We start from the raw sequence: 19395 nt of genomic DNA, 5'->3' as shown, positions 1-19395 counted from the left end.
ATTAAAAAAAAAAGAAGAAAACCGTCCTATTCTACGTAGAATGATTTTACTACAGAAGTGCAAAAAATGAAGTTGGCGCCATTTAAAGTGCAACAATTCCAAATCGATATCTCAAGTCGTTTAAAAGTTATAAAGTGTTCCCATTTTCTTGTGTCACCCGGTATACGAATGAGAATATATTCCCGATAAAGACTTTAAAAATTACCTTTTGATTGTACAAACCAAAAAGCGGTATGTAACGTGCAATTTTTTATTTGCGATTGAAATTAGTGCGACTTAAATGTTCAAAATTCGGAAGAGCGTTTTTAAAAAGATTTATTTATACAGAAAGCATTCGGAGTAGTCGATACTGGAATAATTAAGAACAATTATACAATATAACAATCGAATAAATAGGGTTTTCGATGCGGTGCCAGCGATTCGTTATCTTCGCTTAGCTTTGGGCTTCCTCTGCAGTTTGGGGAATATAACGGGGGGCATATATAAGCACTCAGAATTGTGTAAATGTTAAATATTGTTTTTGTGTTTATTTATTAAATTATTCCGTAGAAAATGGATTTCAAATTCGCTTTTATGAGAATTTTCGGAAAAGCGGACCAAAAGCAAACCTCAGAAACGTAAGTAATTGCGCTTTCATAGTTAACCAGATATATGTGGATGAATAATAAACTTTCAGAAAGAGGAAATAGCTTGGCAACGCTACACTTTGTTTGAAATGCGAAATCTGTATCAGCAATACTATTTTATACTAAAAGTGACGTAGAAACAAAATGCCATGACCTTTTAGTAGTACAAAATTATATATTTTCGATGAATACAATCATGTTTAGATTATTTTATGCTAGTGTTAGCTATTTAAACATTTTTTCATTTTAGCGAATAAAGAAGAAACAAGGATGTTATGCCTTTTCACAATATCCATCGCAAAGTCAGTAGATTTTAAGTTTTACTGAAAATTTAAGGCTGATATTCATATTCTGGAATTAATGAATTTTATTTTCTTAATAATAACAATACCCGATCAGCTTACGCACAGATCTTACGCCAGGGATCCTGTTCTACAACTGTTGACTATGGCTCTCCCTACAATAAAAAATTAATTTGAAAAAGCGATAACCGTTACGAGTGAACCGAATTCCTTGAGGTATTAAAGGTCGATTTACTACTGTCACGTGTACGCTCCAAACGTCAAAATCCCAGGCAATATTCTGGCTGAGTGCTGCCGTAATATTTGCTGTTTTTATAGGGATCCAATCCATACGGCACTGAACATTATCCGGCATCCCTATCAGCGAGATACGTGTTGTTTCCTTCGAAATTCGGGGCGTGCTCGATGTACATTACGGGCGTTTCGTGTAAAAAAATGTTCGTGCTTTTGACGCATTACATATTATTAAATATTGCAGTAGTCAGATGTGTGCGAATGACACGCAAAATTATTTACCCTTTCCACAAAGTAGTATTAGATTGAGTAATCAGTTGATGAATGAAGATAAACAAAATGATGTGCACGACTTGGATTTAAAGTTAGTAGTATATTATGCAACAAGTGCGGTAAACGGCATTTGACTCACGAGTTTGACACGAGCGGGGCGCAGCGGAGCGAGTTTTTAATAAACGAGTGAGTTAAAAAGTTTACCGAACGTGTTGCATATAGTATGCAACAGGTACAGACTTTTTCTACGACCGTTAGTTTTTGGATACAATTTCGCAAAACACGAATACATTCACTGACATGACCGTCAGAATTGACAAACGTCAAAATTCAAAGCGGAAATATGTCCGAAGTGGCTCGGATTCATGGGTACTCCTCATCCACCGCCCCTCACCATCACCTTCAACCCTCACCCCCTCTCCCAACCAACCAACTCTCAATCCCTGATCGCCAAACAGTTAATCTTAATCATCATAGTTCGGTCCTCGGTAGACGCGAAAAGAAGGTGAGTTCATCGCCACTATAATATCTATCCAAAATTTGAACTGTGATGATGTTATGCAAGTACCTAACAAAATTTCGAACTCTCTTAGAAAATTTTCATAAATTTTTCATTATTAAGTAAATTTTTGGGTTAAGTGGATCTTTATTTTTATTACAGTTAATTATTTTTTTTCTCAAAATTGTATTGCTTGAATTAAACGAGATAAATAATGAATTTAATAACAAAATTAATCTGAAAAGCAATAATTTATATAGAATGACTTTTACCAAAAGAAAATAGATAAGCAAGGTTCTTGGGTATGCGTTAAACAAAAAAGACACCATTTTAAAGTATATTTAATTTAATCATTTTTATCTAAACAAGATACTTGTTCCTCTTGGAAACATGTATAGACATAATTAGATTTGCCAATAATTTGGTGTGATTTGAAAACTGCGGAGGTATTTATTATTGTAATGGATGTATGTTATAGTTTTGTTGTACTTGTAGTAGTGCAAAAATAAATAAAATCTTTTGATGCTAAGGGTTGGGAGTCAAGTGATCAAGGGTCAAAGTTATGTATACAGTATCTTAAATAGTAGGAGTGGAAAGATATATTGTTCTACGAAAATGCAAAACATCGCATTTTCCGAATTTGCTTTTTATTTTAAGATCTTAGTTGCTTATAGATTTCTATAGATTCTCGGATTTTTCGTTGGTAGAAGAATTGATTACATGCAAGAATTTAATATTAGGTAATAAAATATTATGTTCAGTTTCTTAAACGCGACTCAGGCCTTTACCTGTCAATAATATGCATTATAGTAGCCTGTGGAAGTTTCTTTGAAAAAGTACCTATTTTGGACTTGTTGGAGCAGCTCTGATATGGTCTTTTTGAGTTTCCTGACTTGTCTGATTTTAACTTGCAAATATTAAAGGAAAATATACCGGTACGTCAGGCAGACTTTGCGAAATAGTTCACGAGAATTAAATATGAATCGTGATGAAATATGAATCGTTTCAGATTGTGCCGGCCCATAAGAGCGAAGACGACCTCGCTTTCTCGTAAAAATCTTTCCCGGTTGTTTCATTCCTCCATTCTCCCCTCCGAATCTACTTAGTCGCCACCTTTCGTTCGATCAACGCGAGGACTGATTTTAATGTGGACTCTATTTTGATGGATTATTCCGGGATCACGAAAATAATAAGACCGGTCGCGGAGGATCTATTTTGACTCTCGTTCCGTTATGATACCTCCCTGAATTGTTTATACAGGAAAATGATTTATTGGTCCCGTGCAGATTCGGGTTCGTAACGATAACGGTTTAGCTTATTTGCATTGTGCCAGCGAAATGATGAATTTTAAAGTTGCAGTAAATGATCAATCGATTTTTAACATGAAATGTGTCCGCAGTTATTCCTGGGTGACTGATATACCATGATTAAGTTTAAATCAGCTATAAATTAACATTTTTGAAGACGATTTTCATCATATCTGATTTTCAGAATAGCTTTGTTCATTTATAGCCTTGATCCGTAAAAAGGTGACATAAATAAGAACTGGACTAAGGATAACTGTATCATAAATTTGGAAAATAACCAAATCTAAAAAGTTTTCACATGAAAATGTAAAAATTACAGCTCTCTAAATTAGTTTCACTAAAACAAAATTTTCAATATTTTTTGTGGTTATTTTGGTAGCTATTTAAAAAAATCAATAAGTATGTCGTGGGTTTGCTGAAAGTTCTTTAAAAGCCGTAACTCCGAATGGTTATTAGTTAGATAACATTGAAAACCCCGCAACTTACAGCCGGACCAGATATTTAGTGGCAGGTGTCGGAACATGGGATGAAACGATTTCATTTTAATTTTTGCGCGTTGTGTATGAAAATTACTTTTACGTGTCATTCTGTATATCATATTACCGCTTGCCGTTTGCGCTGCGAAGGGAAGAAATAAAAAATGCGACATTTGCGCTGCTATTCGGTTCATTTTATTTTTACTAATAAATCGTTGATGAGGTCAGTTAATTAATTATATTCCAGATCAAATCCAATGTGAAATTAATTTTAATTTGTAATTACAAATTTGCACATTAAAACGTGTATAAAATAAGCCTCAGAGTGATTTGTAATAATTTCACGCATCGAAATATGAACCAGGAATAAAATTCGTTCCGAAAGCATTTAGGGATAATTTACAATTTCCATTTAACATTTCAATATTCAATATTTGCAGTCATTAATCATAAACAATACGTTAAAGCTAATGAGGTTGGAATGAATATACAGTTCGGTAATTTAACACTAAAGACTACGAGACGGTTACGAGTTAAAACTGTCCAGCAAATGCTTTCGAAATTTCGCAAGCTCAACAATGAATTTAAATTATAGTGATGGGGTTGGACGTTCGTTTGCGAGCTTATATCATTTCAGTTATATGTGACCAAATAAATACAGTTACCAAACTGAAACTCGTACGGATTTGTGATGAGCACTTAGTCCATAAAAAAGCACAAGTGACAATAACACAATATTAAGTAAGGTAGTAAAAGAGTCAGTTGCGGTTATCTATCTTCGTTCGTCCACCTATGAAGGTGAATTCTTCAATTTTTACTTCTAATTCTGCTTTGTCTACTAAACGTACCAGCGCAGTTTGTGGGCAGTTTATTGGAGGATATCAAAACATTGTAAGTTTCTGGATTTGTCCTAAACCGACATGATCGAAAACATGGTCAAGTAAGTGCCAAATTTGATTATAGTTCATTTTAAATTATAATAGGCTATTTTCGTGGAGTCCATTTCAAACCTATTCGAAATATAAACCGATTGAATGAATAAATGATTGCTTATGTTCGCCACCGAGCTACTTAAGAATATTGTTTTATCTTGCTGTAGAGTTATCTAATAAAATGAGTTAAACAAGGAAAAGTTTTGTTAACCTCACAGTTAAAAAGGTATTAAACGAAAGCAAAATATTTTAATATCAAAATAAGAGGAAACAGATTGCTTCTGAACATCTCCAGCAATGTCTAAAATTTAATATCTTCTGTGATTTCTGAAACAAAAAAATATAATTATTGTTTTTGTCTTGCCTTTACTATAGTCAAATAAAACGTGCCAAACTTTACACCTCATCCAATTAAAACAATAACCAATATATTTGAAGGTTACAATTGCTAACTGATGAAACATTCAGCGTCGATTTCAAAATCTGTTGAATAGGTTCCAAGTGAGTCCGAAATTAAAAACGCTTTCTCTGCGAATACAAAATTTTTAATCCGGGGTGGATAAGCTGGTTCTGGCGTTGTGACTCTACACGAAAGAGACACTTTATTTTGAGTGCATTTAAATGTTCTCTTCTGTTCTCAGCTCTATTGCCTACGTCCCTTATAGGTAGAATGTTGATAACCAGACACGACATATAGATGTATAGAGGCGTTACTCACCTATTTTAAAAATGTGGACCCATTCGTAACAAACATGTGTTAAGGGGAGTTATTCAATATGCCCATGTGCGGGTGATATCAAACGTCACTTTTGACCCTGGATTAAGAGTTGGAAAGAGTAAAAAATGGCGCAGAAGGCTGGTAAATATTTGAAACACGTTTCGATGCGTAGATCATTCCTTCGTTTCCGAAAAGTCATAGTGATGTGCTTTATTCCATGTCTCCTCAGCCCGGTATTTGTTTCTATTAGGCGGCGTTAGCAGTATTAACTTTTACTCTATCTATGCATTCCACAAAGGAAATATTCAGCTGCAGGTTATTGTTTCTGAAATAAGGCAATACAACTTTCGAAGCAACTAAAACAATTAAAATTAAAAAAAAAAATTAAATCATATTCCTTGTACAGCCAAATTTTAAAATTTTTACTCGGACGATCTCTAAACACTAAATAATTATAATTATAAGCTAATTCTTTTTAAAGAAACAAATGGATTTATATTGATCAGTGTGACTTGATCTAAAGCACTGTATCTAATATATTGCAATGTTAAGGTGGATATCATCTGAATTTAATATTTTAATCTAGTATTTTATGTAATTGGTTAAGAATAACCTAGAACTTCCGTACGTACTAAGCATTCGTAGCGCTGGTAACTAAAGGTTTATGCTATTCTACTATTTACTATTGTTTGGAACGAAGCTGTGTTGTGGAGCCAAAATCTCAATCCGAACTTTTTCAAACATCCTATAGAAATATAGTAGGGAATGCCGTAAAATGGCAAACTAAATTCGAACTTCAATTTGAAACTGGATAAAATTTTATCGGGTTGCATAAAAAGGGTTTCGCTAAAATTAACTGTAAAACGGTCAATTTACAATGATGTTGGGAACCAACCGTCCGTAACAACAATGAGGTTGGTCATAAAATATAATATCGATGTCAGCCGACCGCATATCAAATATAGGACATTTGTAAATCGGTGCGCTTGCAAAAATGATTAATGGTCAAATGGAATTTTATTAGAAAATTCATGCCTGAAAAGTTCCGTATATAAAAACATGGCAAACTATTAAACTTTCAATATTAAATGCATAAAAAACTGTCTGCTCGAGTCAAATCTGGTTATCAATTATTTAGGTTAAACGAGAAATGGTAATGGGTAAGGTAAAGGTAATAAGTTTAAAATTTAGAGAAATGTACTTACCGGTAATCTGCACAGACGTTATTTGCATCAGTTTAACAGGAACTTTAATTTAGGTTTCTTTGAATTATTGGGTACGGGGTTTTGCATTCTATTAATAAAACAAGATAATATTTCCACATTTTAATAATAAGATTAACAGTCGAAATAAATGAATGAACTCATTTGTAGAGCGATTGTTCAAAAGCGAAAATATTCGGCAAGCTATACTTATGAGAAAGTGTTTCATTCCTTAAGGAAATTGACTTAAAGATATTTGACAGATTGATATAATAAAATTCCGATATTCACTTTTGAACAACTTTTCATTCTTCTACAAAAATAATACGGCGTCTAGTGGAAGGCAAAGATAGCTTTTGATTCAGATAAAGGAACTTAGCTTCTAGTGGGAATAATTTATCCCAATCGGAAATTTTAACGAAATTAGATGTTCTAGTAGTTGTAGCACTAAGTTTTATTGTTTCAAGCAGTCTGTTACATACATAAGTACATATTACTTTTAGCAGTTTGTTTACATTTTTATACAGTACAATTCTTTACACACCTTTTTACAATATGTACAAAACATTTCGGATCAGTCTCAGAATAGTCGATATGTTACACGAAACCATTATGTTATTTATGTGAAAATGTTTTTCGTTAATATATTTCGATGTATTTCATTTTAAACATTTTAATCACATGACAACACAATTTCTAATCGCTACCAAAAAAGATTTGTACTTCTCCGAGATTGCATGAAGTTATTGCCAATTGCCAATCTTGAGTTTCCTTTTTTTGCTCAAATTTTCAGAAACTTTAGATTACTTTTTACTAAAATATGAGGCTTTGAAAAAGTTCAAGTTATCTTTTTAAAATTACTTGTTGTATATTGAATAGGGTATCCCAACAGGGTTAAAAGTATCAAAACTATCAAGACAATAAAGAATAATTATGGCGGTTTGTCGTTTTTTTTGTTAAAGCCCTCACACATTTTTCGAAATTATGTTTTGGCCATTAACCCTAACCTATTTTGTTATATTCTACTACACAAGATCACTCAACATTAGCAAAGATAAGTAGGACTTCGGCAAACGTTCTGTAGGTATGGTTTTTGTAGTCCCAATTTGTTACAACATAAGAGAGAATTTTTCTAAAAACTTTCATGAATGGGAAATCCTTTTTGAGTTTTATTAGTACTTAGTAGTTCATGGTGGTATAATTGGTTCAGTAAATAAGGCCGTAAATATTTACAAAATTCAAATATTATTAAGAGCTGAATTTTATATAGGTTTCTAATGTTATTGATCTCAACAACACTTATGACGAGTTTATAGTGGGATGCATTATACAATACCATTTAATATTATTATTAATATAATAGAAATGAATAACTCATACATAGCCTAACTTTAGCAAAAGAATAATTCTGTTGAATAAACGAAGAAATAATTAAATTCTATCTATACTTCATCACTTGTATCGCTTATGAAATGGCTTGAGTTTTATTTCACATGGGTAACATTGACACGCGAAGTGAATAATACATCTAGGTGATTCTTCGCTTTCAAAATCCGCAGTGGCTGGACGGCGCCACAAATTTAACACCCCTTGTAAAATTTGCCTATCGGAATTTACCACCGCCTTCTGTTTGAGTCGACCGCAATATGAGAAAATTCAGACTATCCCTTCTTATCTTTGTTAAAGTTCGTTGGAAATGTGGCTACATTAATCAACAAATGGTTTTAAGCTGCGGAAGTATACTGCATAGAACAGAGAAAGGTGTCTGACAAATTTAGAGGTATCAAAATCTAAATGGTCACTTACTTCCTGGTATTAAAACTTATGGAAAACAAATAATTTAAATTCACGTACTTTTGTGAAAAAATGTTGGACCAAAGACAACATCGACCACACGTGCTGAATACATTTGGAACTGATATACAAATAATATATATTATATATTATAATATATTCAAATAACATACATTTGAAAAAAGAAAGATAAGTGTTGGTTCTAGAGTTGAGAATTAATTTATTTCAATTTGGGAAACAGTCATCCGTCAAAGTATTGCAGACACCCCCCCCCCCTTCTTCACAATCGACCTTTTTCCTTTAGCCCGCCTCCAGAGGTATTTAAAATGTTTACAGAGCAGTCTCTAATTTTCAGACAGTCCTCCGAAGAAGTCATAACAGCATACTTATATGAAGGAATAGTTGTGAATAAACTGAAAATCGCTAATAATTGGCCATAACATAGTTTTTAAATTAGATTGATCCAATTGAGTGAAGAAACTAGGAGATTGTGACTATTTTACTATCATGTTGAGAAATTATGATTCATTTAAGTTTATCATCAAATATCTCACCTAACGCCCGCAGAAAATGAGAAAAAGTTATTTCCTTGTATCAGTAAGTGCGTTTCACCAGCATACTACATTTACCCGTATTCGCAAACGCGGCATTATAATGAGTAGAACTTTTTGAAGAATTAATTTCCTCAAATAGAATCTCAATTTTCACTCTCCTTTCCAAAGATTCGCCGCCAAAACTTTGTATATAAAAATAGCGGTCGCTACAAATGACAAAAGTTTTCGGTCTGTTATATTGTTCTTATCGCTCTTTCTAACTGGCTAATTTAGCAGCTTACATTCGTCACCGGCTCGTTGCCGAGGCGTTTTTGTCCCTCTCTATTGGCTTTTAGGGTAATGTAAAATATGGACCAGAGTTTTCGGAATCTTTTTAATTTCAACTTTTGCAATTCCACACATAAATCACGAATCCTTAGTACCCTCGCCCAAATATAAACTTTGAACCTGACTTGTGAATTCGGTTGCCCTCAAACATTTGGTTAAACTCAAAACCAGCACTTAATCGCGTTATTTCTTGTTGAGCTGCTAACAAGAGGTAGTAACTGATTCAGATTTCCAACTTATCAATTTATTTACGCATCGGTAAAAATAATGCCGGGTTTTCATTAGTTCGTTGTTGAATTTGATAGACGAATTTATTTGAGCTTGGCGAAACGTCTGGGGGATTCCAGTTGGAATTCAACAAACGGATGGATGATATCCCGGAAAATTGTTCATCCATCAATCACTGCGTGTAGAACTCAAAATGCGAGATGTCAAACTTTATTTGTGGTAAAAGACCATGTTTTGACATATTTCCTTTATAAGAATTTTTCTTTCTTCTTTTTTAAAAAGGACACAATCTGGTCTTTGATTGTATTAAAAATTTAACTAACCAAAACTGTCAAAAATGTGAAAAGAACGAATTTTCTCTGAATTGAGTAGGTATTTTAAGCTTAGAGCATCATTTTTTTCTTCAAAAATCTTCAGTCCATACACCGTCCGGATGCCACTAGTGCATTACTTAGGGGTTTTCCCATTTTTCATTTCGAATTTGTCTCCTAGAATTCTATTATTTTACTTATAGCTCATATTATATGAAACTAAATTTTACCTACAATTATAGACACACTTTTTAGATATGTGAAACGATTATATCTATTAAATGATGAAAACAATTTTCTAACTTTGGACCATAGCCAGTGATTAAAGTTTATTTGAAAAGTTCATGATTTGATTCGAAAATGATTGTTTGAAAATTGCTGGTTGTGAGTAATAAGACTCTAAGATAATAACATCAGAGAAGTCTCTGAATCCAGAAGTTATTAGAGAGTGTTGATATACCGAAAAACATTTTCACATTTCGACTACTGCTGAAAAGGAATAACACCTACATTGTTATCGGTTTGCTTTGATATGGAGTACGTCTGTTAAATTATAGTCATCTGCAATTTATACTAAATGCGTAAAGCAGCAAACTGATGAAGATGCAACATAATGCCGCGGAAGATCCGGAAGATAAGGTCCCACTAAGGGATGCGGGTGGTTCGCCCATAGGATTAGGACCGTTTGAGGGAAGAGTGTATTCACCATCGTCGTCATACTCTCCTGAAATGAAAGACACCTATGCAATTTTCCATCTGGGCAGCAATATATGCTATTTTTATATTGGGTGAGCCAAGAATTTTGCACAAATTAATTTATCATTGGTGAACAAAAACATCTAAATGAAATTAATTCCTCTGAAATAACCTATTTTGGCAAGCGTTTATGGTTTCCTTTATTCCAGTTCATTTTTTATCATTTTCCAGCATCATTATCTAATAATAAAATGGATCCAGCTCCTCAGTAATTACAAGAAGCTATTTTAATAATTTCTGCGGAGATGCAGCGGCTCCGTTATGTATGGAAAAATATCGGCAAACCCCATTCATTCGGCATTACTTGGCCTGGATATTTATTTTCTAGTGGTATCCCGGCACGTTTTTAAATGTTCAGACATTCAATCAAATTTGTTTAATAAAACTTTGGCATTATTATTATTTAAAAACTTCTATAACCAGAGGAAAGCATTAATATATTCATTAAATATTAAATAACTCTTGCTTTTTAAAAAGCGTAGGTTTTGCCCGTGGCAGTATTAAATTTCATAACAATTATAGTTCCAACTAGTTATAATTATTATTGTTATAACGTCCTATTAAATGTTCTGAAAAACTATAAAAGACGGTGGGACGAGGGAACAATACTGGTTGTCATCATTATAAATCTTGCACTTTCTTTTGGGTAATCACATGTGGCAAAGATGCGTTTGGTGAAGATATTTGGAAAATGCATATTATCATCTATTATCACCTTACTATGTGCGGTTGCTGATGTTCTCCTAAAGGCAGGAAAATGGTTCACAGCATCTTGCCTCCCACTAAATCAGTCCAAGACCGAAATTTTGTTAATATCCAGCAATAACAGAGATACTTCAGGCAAGCGATATAAAATATTAAGGACACCTATTGAGTATTCTCTAAATTATTATTAACATAGCTTTCGAAGCACTCTTACTTTTAAGAAGATTGCACGGATGCTTTCGCATTGAAATTTGGAAAGATGTTAGTTTTTGCTCATTTCATATGGAGAACGTTGTAAATCGTGATTTGGGGAATTAACATAACATAACATTAACATACAGCAGACACTAATAGAGATATACCGAACTAAACATTTTTCAAGCTATTATCTTGATTCGGGTTTAAAGGCCGTCGTCGATTGGAATTACTTCCTAACGTTTCGGTAGCTTATCGACGGGCCGCGAAAGCCTTAACCAATTTATTAAACATTTTTCGTTGAATTTCCAAGTCCACGGAAGCAAGTCAGCTAAATGAGGGTTTTCCCTGCTTATGCCAATAAAACCGCGACAGCAATATAATTTTAAAAATAGAATAGAATAAATAGTTCATTGACCGGTGAACTTGCACATTAGACTTATACTCTAGATGAGAATTATGAGCAAAATTATACGTGGATGAATTGTTTGAAGGCAATCTTCTATGATTTCATCATGTTATTTACAGTTTAACATTATTTTTCGTATTTTTCATTTAACTTAATATGCCATTTAATTCTCATTATAAATTATTATTTTTTAGTTATTCATTATTATAATTATTAACTTATCCCTATTTTTTTGTTTTTTTTGTGATAAATCTGGAGAACTTTTCTGTGTTCTGTGCCCCGGGCCTTTAAGTTGAGTGTCCTAACTTTATAGCTTATAGCTAAACGATTTCAGTACATTTTTAACGACTAACATGATGAAATATTTACTCCACGATAGAATGTTGTAATAAGCAAACTCTGCCAGCGGATACGTAAATAAAAGTAGAGAGAATGAATCTACTTCAAACGCCAGTTGCAAATACTAGGAACTCAACAATAAATATTTTCGCATGACCTAACAAACAAAGCAAACCAATATCCGCGGAATCCTGAAAGCATGAGAGACAAAAATGCCTGTGATGCAGTAAATACGCCTTATACAAAAATTGCATTGTCTATATTTTCAGCCCGAATTCATTTCTGGAATCGACATAAGGAAAAGATATAATAGTGCGTCTAAAAGCTGGGACGCCTTTTTAGCGTCTCGCTACTTTGTCTTGTGTTTTTGTTTCGCGTCAAATTTTTCGGTAAATGTCCCTTGTTGCGAAATACAAAATATATTCTTGTTTTGACAAGTACCAGCTGCGTTTTAATTTAGTTACGTTACACACAAAACTTTCATAAGCATGCCTGTTTCTTTCTTCTTGTCTTTTGTCTATTTTATTATTATATCGAACGTGCCGTTTCTAGATGTCCTTGTCAGTAATACAATCAGCACATGTGTTATCTAAATCCAACACATATAGTAAAATATCTAAGGTATCAATCTAACTATTCTGGAGCAACGAAACTTGGAATAGTTAAAGCTTTATGTAATCGAACAAAGTGACTAGGCGTTGAATTGGATAATGTTAAAGCAGATTTGTTTCAGAACGGTTATAATGAAAAATCTCTCTATAGAACTATATCCAGGTGTAAAGCAGGCATCATAAAACTTTGAACACTTGACGAAGATACACTCTCTCAATCATTGAAATTCACTTAGAAATGGTCAGATGAATAGCACAAAAGTATACATCAAAACAGTTTTCAAATCAAGTGAAACAAGAAAGAGAGTACGTGTACTTTATGATTAGAGTCACTAACATATCGGAGAGACAAGAGGCCCTTTAAATATACGACTTCAAGGACAGAAACACCAGTAATACAACATTAAATCGTCAGAGAACCTTGTTGTCCACAGGAGACTTCACTAGCACAACTTAAAGAAGCTGCTTTTAGCAATCCAAGAGTAGAAATACATGATTTTGCAACTAATAATCAAGGGTCCTCGGTGCACAACTTGGTTGATTAATTTTTATTTGGAATTGGAGGCAGTCCAATTGGGTCAAGAATAAAGAAATAGGTTAAATTTGTATAAATCTTCTAATTCATTTTACATTTGATAAGGGAGTGTGATTTGTCTGAAATATTGTGTAATTTAGTTAAATAAAGACGATCGAAGTTCAAACTTCTTTTAGATTCAGTATAATTTGAACCAAACCAATTTGAACTAAATGTCCATGTAATATCCCGTGTAACAAAATAATATGAGGCTAGGAATCAAAGTTCCAGTTTTTTGCAACAAGATGTTGCAGAGCAAACAACTTTAGAAGCGGTTCTTGCAGTATGTCCAAGGAAATGTTCTCGAACCCGCTCGAGAGTTTCCGAATCGCTATGCCTTGAAAGTTAAAATTCTTCCCTGACCTATTAGTGAGAAAATTCGAGTGAATTTTTCTTTAATCCGTCATACGCGTCACGTACACATACTTTGACTTTAATAAACCAATAACTTAGTTCCAGATTTCGAACTAATAAAAAGTTTTTGCGAGACGCAAAGCTAACAAAAGAAAAACTCTGACCTGATATTCTGGATTCGTCAAACTTCCTGGAGTTGTCTGCCTCGGAGTCCTGACGATCACCGCGCCTCGTACCTGCACACATAAAAGTCGTTTTTCATTTTCGAACTAAAAATAAAAAGTTTTTCGTGGCGGGAATACAATTTTGATTCGAAACTTTTGTATACAAATTGGGTTATTTGAAGTCTAATGCGGCATTCATAGTATTTTTATATCGCTTACAGAGACTTTTTTCAATTCTCTGCATTATACAGCATACACATATAAGAAATTCCTGAACACTTCGAAAAAATGAAAAAAGTACATCACGGGATTGCAAATTATGCAAAAAAAGTGTGAATTAATAATAGTTATTTAACAGTGTGAATTAATGCTTGCAATATTCTTAGTTCTATAAAAAGCTACTCATATTCGAATTTTATATATCATATAGAGCTCTAGCATAAGAAATCCTAACATGGATTTTTGTATAAAATTGTGAAATACAAAACGAGAATGATAGATTTTCTATATATTATAAGTTAATAAATGTATCTATTTAATATTCCTAATGTGGTGCTGTATTCCTCGGTATAAGAGTGACTTTACTGCAGTAAAAGATTATTTATTTTTGTGACTTATTTACTTTAGTAATTTAGTTAATTATAGTAACTTGTTCATATACATAAAAGTACTATTAATAAAAGACCTTGAAACAGAACTTTTACATAACATACAGACTAGGGATTGCATCTAGTGTTACAATTTACCTTGATCCTGTGTTCTGCAGGGTACCATTTTTAATTACTAATCAGTAAAATATTAACAGTGGATTGTTGTGGTTGTGCTTTTTTGTGTTGCCTGCTGTATAATAGTTTCGGATTGAATGTTTTTTCATTGATATTTCAATTGTTAGAAACAATTGTTGAGTATACATTTTATATGACAGTTTATTCATTTTTTTAATAAAAGAGACATTTCTAAGACTTCGCAACACTCAATATTGAATGTATTGAATTTAGTGTCAGTAAAGTTGTAGCCAATTAAAAGGAAAAAATAATTTAACTAATACCTTAAACAATTTGTTATTCAAAATAGATATCATTTAAATCAATTAAAAGCAAACTACTTTTTAAACAAGTTTTAGAAAAAAGTTCACCTCTTAGGTGAAAGATCTGTGGTTAAGAGTGCTTGGGTTTGCATATTGGAGGAGAATTCTTTATAATTGAATAATCCTCTAAATACTCTTAGGTGAAGTAAGCACTCGGTCGTCGATGGTTATATTAAATACAAATTTATTTTTTTCACAAAAGAACTCACCCTTTTTGATATGTGATGAGGTCGCATGATACGTGATTGACTTCATCGTCGTCGGAGCTGGGATCTCTGAAAAACTTCACTATTTTACAAAATTAAAAAATATGCCTATTTTAATTCATTCGATTATAATTAATTTTACACGATTTTCCAATTGAGCGGACGAAACAAAAAACAAGAATACAAAATATCGAAAACCCGGCCGGTTTAAATTTATTTCTCTACCTACACATTTTCCCATTTACTCACCTTCCAATTTTATTACCCCATCAGTTTCTCCTAATGAGTTTTTGGCCACACATTTGTACGATCCGAAATCGTTTTTGTTAATTTTTCGGATCTTGAGCATCATGTATTTTTTATATCCATTGTCCATAGACACAGCCTCGTATTTATCACCTGTGAAGACAGTAATTTAAAATGAGTTTTTCTAAAAAATATAATATAGATGTGCTTTAGGTAGACATTTTTCATAAACCATATTTTAATTCTCTTTATAATCGTAATACATCAAATAAAAAGATTAATTCATTTTATTACATTGGGAATGTAAAGATTCTTATCCTGCATATCATCAATCATATAATAAATATTTTGACGTACATTTTATTTCAGAATTTAATTCATAAATGTACACAATTTGTGTTAAGATATTTTTCGAATAAATAAATGCGTACATCCATTTATTTCATTAGACTTCTGAGTTTTTTGCTGAACTATCTAACCAAATTGTTGCATTGCGTTAATCGTAAAGTGGTATTTAGAGGACAAATGCATTGGTAATAGTATATTATGCAACAAGTTTGATAAACGTCATTTTAGTCACGAGTTTCATTTGACACGAACTGACTATACAGTTTAAAAAACTAGTGACTAAAGAACTTTATCAATATGTTTTGGGGACATTTTTGACAAATAGCAGCAGTATATTCACTAAGTGGCGTGTGACCTGACTCTCCGTGTTAGTAGAGGATCCGGTTTAAGAACAACACCCCTCATTATTATTATATTATATTATTTTATTATGATTCACCACATAAAAAACACTTCATTTTTGCATTTTTGTTTATTGAAAATTATCAAAACAATAATACACTAATAAATAATAGACGGAGTAGACCACGTTGCTAAACAAAACCGTATTTATAAATATGTATAGGTATATACTATATACATTGTAAACGCGGTAAGGCTCCAAAATAATTTTAAGTGGGGGAATATATTTATCTTTGTCTTATACACAGAGAACTAAACACACGCCTTTCTCTTTCTGGCAAGAGTCTTATGCGCAGCTGTCCTTCTCCGCCGTACATGAAAAAAGATATAGCACTCGCAGTCACACTTTATTTTTACATGATAGTATTGAAACTTTAGATCGTGTCAATCATTAGCTTTGCCACGATTTGGAAAGTCAATCATATATCGTTGGGTTCGTAATAAAATTCTGTATATTTACATATTGATTTTTTAAAGAAAAAGAATGAGGGTAAATCACTACATCCGATTACCTGTTTACACCTGGTTGACACGTATTGTTGCCTAAAAAAAGGTAGTCAAACATTGTATGGCATTTTCTATATACTTTTTTCCTTTGAGACGGTAACCAAGAAAAAAAATGAAATTAATTAATTTTTAATTAAAAATAGTCTTGCTAAGATATAGACTGTCAATCATTTCTCATTTGATTAATCAAAAAGTTTTATTATTAAAAAAATATATTTTATCACGGAAAAGAATGAGGGGTGTTGTTCTTAAACCGGATCTTAGACTATGTGTGTGGGAGTTTTAGATCAGAAAAAGAAATTGCACTGATTGATAGCGCTTGTCTGTAAGGATCATAATATGAATGCTAGGTACCAAATCTGTTAAGTTTCAAATGTTATATAAGGCGTAGTTGCATTTTAATATAATTAATACAACTATATTAAGAATAAGCAAATATAAAACGACTACAACGCATTACTATTAATTGTTAACTTGCACTAGCATCTCAGAGGTCGTCTAAAACTCCAAATTTGATTTAGTCGATATATTCTTCTTCATACACAAAACTTTGGTGGATGGTTAAAAAACATTTGTTTGGTAATACTGATGTGTTTATGTATAAAGTTGGACAAACTTTAATGTTTAAAAAAAAACTTCATTATAATATGTAAAAAGTATCATGGGAGCGCTCCCCACCGCATCATAATTAATAAATTATTCTAGACGTATACTTTTTAATTACCCGACTGCGGTAATTGCATCACTATTATAAAGACCCGCGAATGCAAAAACTTTTTCACCGCAGCTACGAAGGCTAAGAAACTATAACAGTTCGAAATTTATAGCCAAATTAATTTATAACAAAATGAGTAGGTGCACACTGAATTAATATACCTAGTTCCTTTATTGCGATAATTTTTCTCTCGTTTTTTTTTGAGAGGAAGGCCACCAAAATTATATATTACAAATCACTTTTGAATTACTATCAATGATTTGTTGATACCATATATACTAGATATGCTATGTCGATACTATACACACTTCAGAAGTACACATAAAAAATGTTGAGAAAGGACAAAATTGATTTAATAATCAATGTAATTCGTCAGTTTTCAGCTCAAGTTCAAAGTTCAAAATATGCCTATTAAATTTTTCAGGAAAAAGGGGTTTCATGTGCAGAGATCGATGTTTCGAAAGAAGAATTGCAGGTTAGTGTGTGAAATTTAAGGCTATGGGTATTCTGTATTTTTACAGTATTTATAACCCCAGTAATATCTAATAACCATATGGTTGATTTCATTGTCGATATGAAAGACGAAAAAAGGACATTTTTATACATATTTTGTGTACGGTCAACCTTAGTCGCCAACGGGGCGACAAAAATAATAAAAGCCCGAAGCATTTCAAGCAATTCCATTTGAGACAATGTCAGATCCGATTTTGTCAAGAGGTCTTAATCCAAATGATTTGGGGAATGTTATTTAGGAATGAACTTTTCTTCTGTAAAGAGATCAGGATCAGACAAATAAGATTATATTATTTGCAGAATGTTTCTTGAATATAATTGTTAGGAGAATTTTAAACAATAACGTAGAAGAAAACATTAATGAAGACTGAAATGAAAAATAATCTATTTCTACACAAGAACAATATAATTAAAGTCGGAACAGATGAGAGTGGATTCTTGTGGGATTTAGGTTCATTGTTTGATTCTAATTTAAGATTTAAAGTTACAACTGTTGGATACTTTAGTTCTTAGTCGTTTTAACTTTGCTGACGTGGTCTATGGTCCTTGTGTAGATAGAGCTAATAGAAATAGAATTCAACGCGTGCAAAAATCCTGCTCGAGGTTTTTTTACGGTATTCGCCGCCGTGAATCAGTTTTTTACATACTACGCCAGACTAATTCGTTATCAATGGAGGACAGAAGAAAGCTGCGCTCTGCTTCATTGTTCCATAGTATAGTTTATTCTTGGGCACCCTTGGTATTTAACTTACAGAACTCGTTTCAGAGCCAATATACATACATAAGTTTAAAACATCCCGGATTTATACCGCCGCTAAACCACATTATAAGTATGATTCAAGTATTACCTTAGCGATTTTTCGAGTGTGGTTACTTTTCGCTAGAGATATATTAATATAATTAACGAAACTGTTCCTATTAGCTGTTAGCTATTAGCAGCAATTTTAACAATACGATCAAACAAAATATTGCATATAAAATATATTAATAGGGAAACACTTTTTTTGTAATATAGACATTGAAGTCAAGTTGCCGTGAGTATGAAATAATGGTAAATAAATAAAATGGTAAATAAAGTGTGTTTATACCTCATTAACAGTTGATCATATAATGAAGTGATCCATACCAGGTTCAACAACTTCTAACAATTATTCTTGGCATAATAAAAGATCTTTAGATTTTGAGCATGATGGTTTGTTAAACGTATATCTGAATCTTCAGACATTAATTGGATTTTACAGTTTCTGATCAATTAATTTTTGAATTTCTAAAATTGTAAATATGTACATAAGCAAACAGATAACTAGATCAATAAATAAATTAAACACTATACAGTTGGCAGAATTTTTCCGGGAATAAAAGCATTAGTCACTAACGACTACTTAAAACTGAAATAACCTCAAAGAATGATCGAATATTATATTTAGTTTCGGTTGTTATATGGGATGTGACAGTTGGGATCTAGACTTTACTACGATCAA

General features: G+C 32.5%; 1 protein-coding gene across 2 annotated transcripts in view; it reads right to left on the bottom strand.

The window, feature by feature from the left end:
* Nucleotides 1–6716: 6716 nt before the first annotated feature.
* Nucleotides 6717–19395, bottom strand: part of LOC132701056 (neurotrimin-like) — a 142396-nt gene continuing 129717 nt past the window's right edge. For both annotated transcript variants that reach the window (XM_060668707.1, XM_060668708.1), the window contains exons 8-11: nucleotides 15433–15582; nucleotides 15187–15252; nucleotides 13891–13962; nucleotides 6717–10507 (exon numbers count right to left, since the gene is read on the bottom strand). In XM_060668707.1, coding sequence (XP_060524690.1) covers nucleotides 10341–10507; nucleotides 13891–13962; nucleotides 15187–15252; nucleotides 15433–15582 — 455 coding nt within the window. In that variant the 3' untranslated portion in view covers nucleotides 6717–10340. The remainder of the gene's footprint in view (nucleotides 10508–13890; nucleotides 13963–15186; nucleotides 15253–15432; nucleotides 15583–19395) is intronic.

This window comes from Cylas formicarius, unplaced genomic scaffold, assembly GCF_029955315.1.
Source record: "Cylas formicarius isolate icCylForm1 unplaced genomic scaffold, icCylForm1.1 PGA_scaffold_4__25_contigs__length_36172078, whole genome shotgun sequence".
Classification (NCBI taxonomy): domain Eukaryota; kingdom Metazoa; phylum Arthropoda; class Insecta; order Coleoptera; family Brentidae; genus Cylas; species Cylas formicarius.
This window is presented reverse-complemented; position numbering and strand designations above follow the sequence as displayed.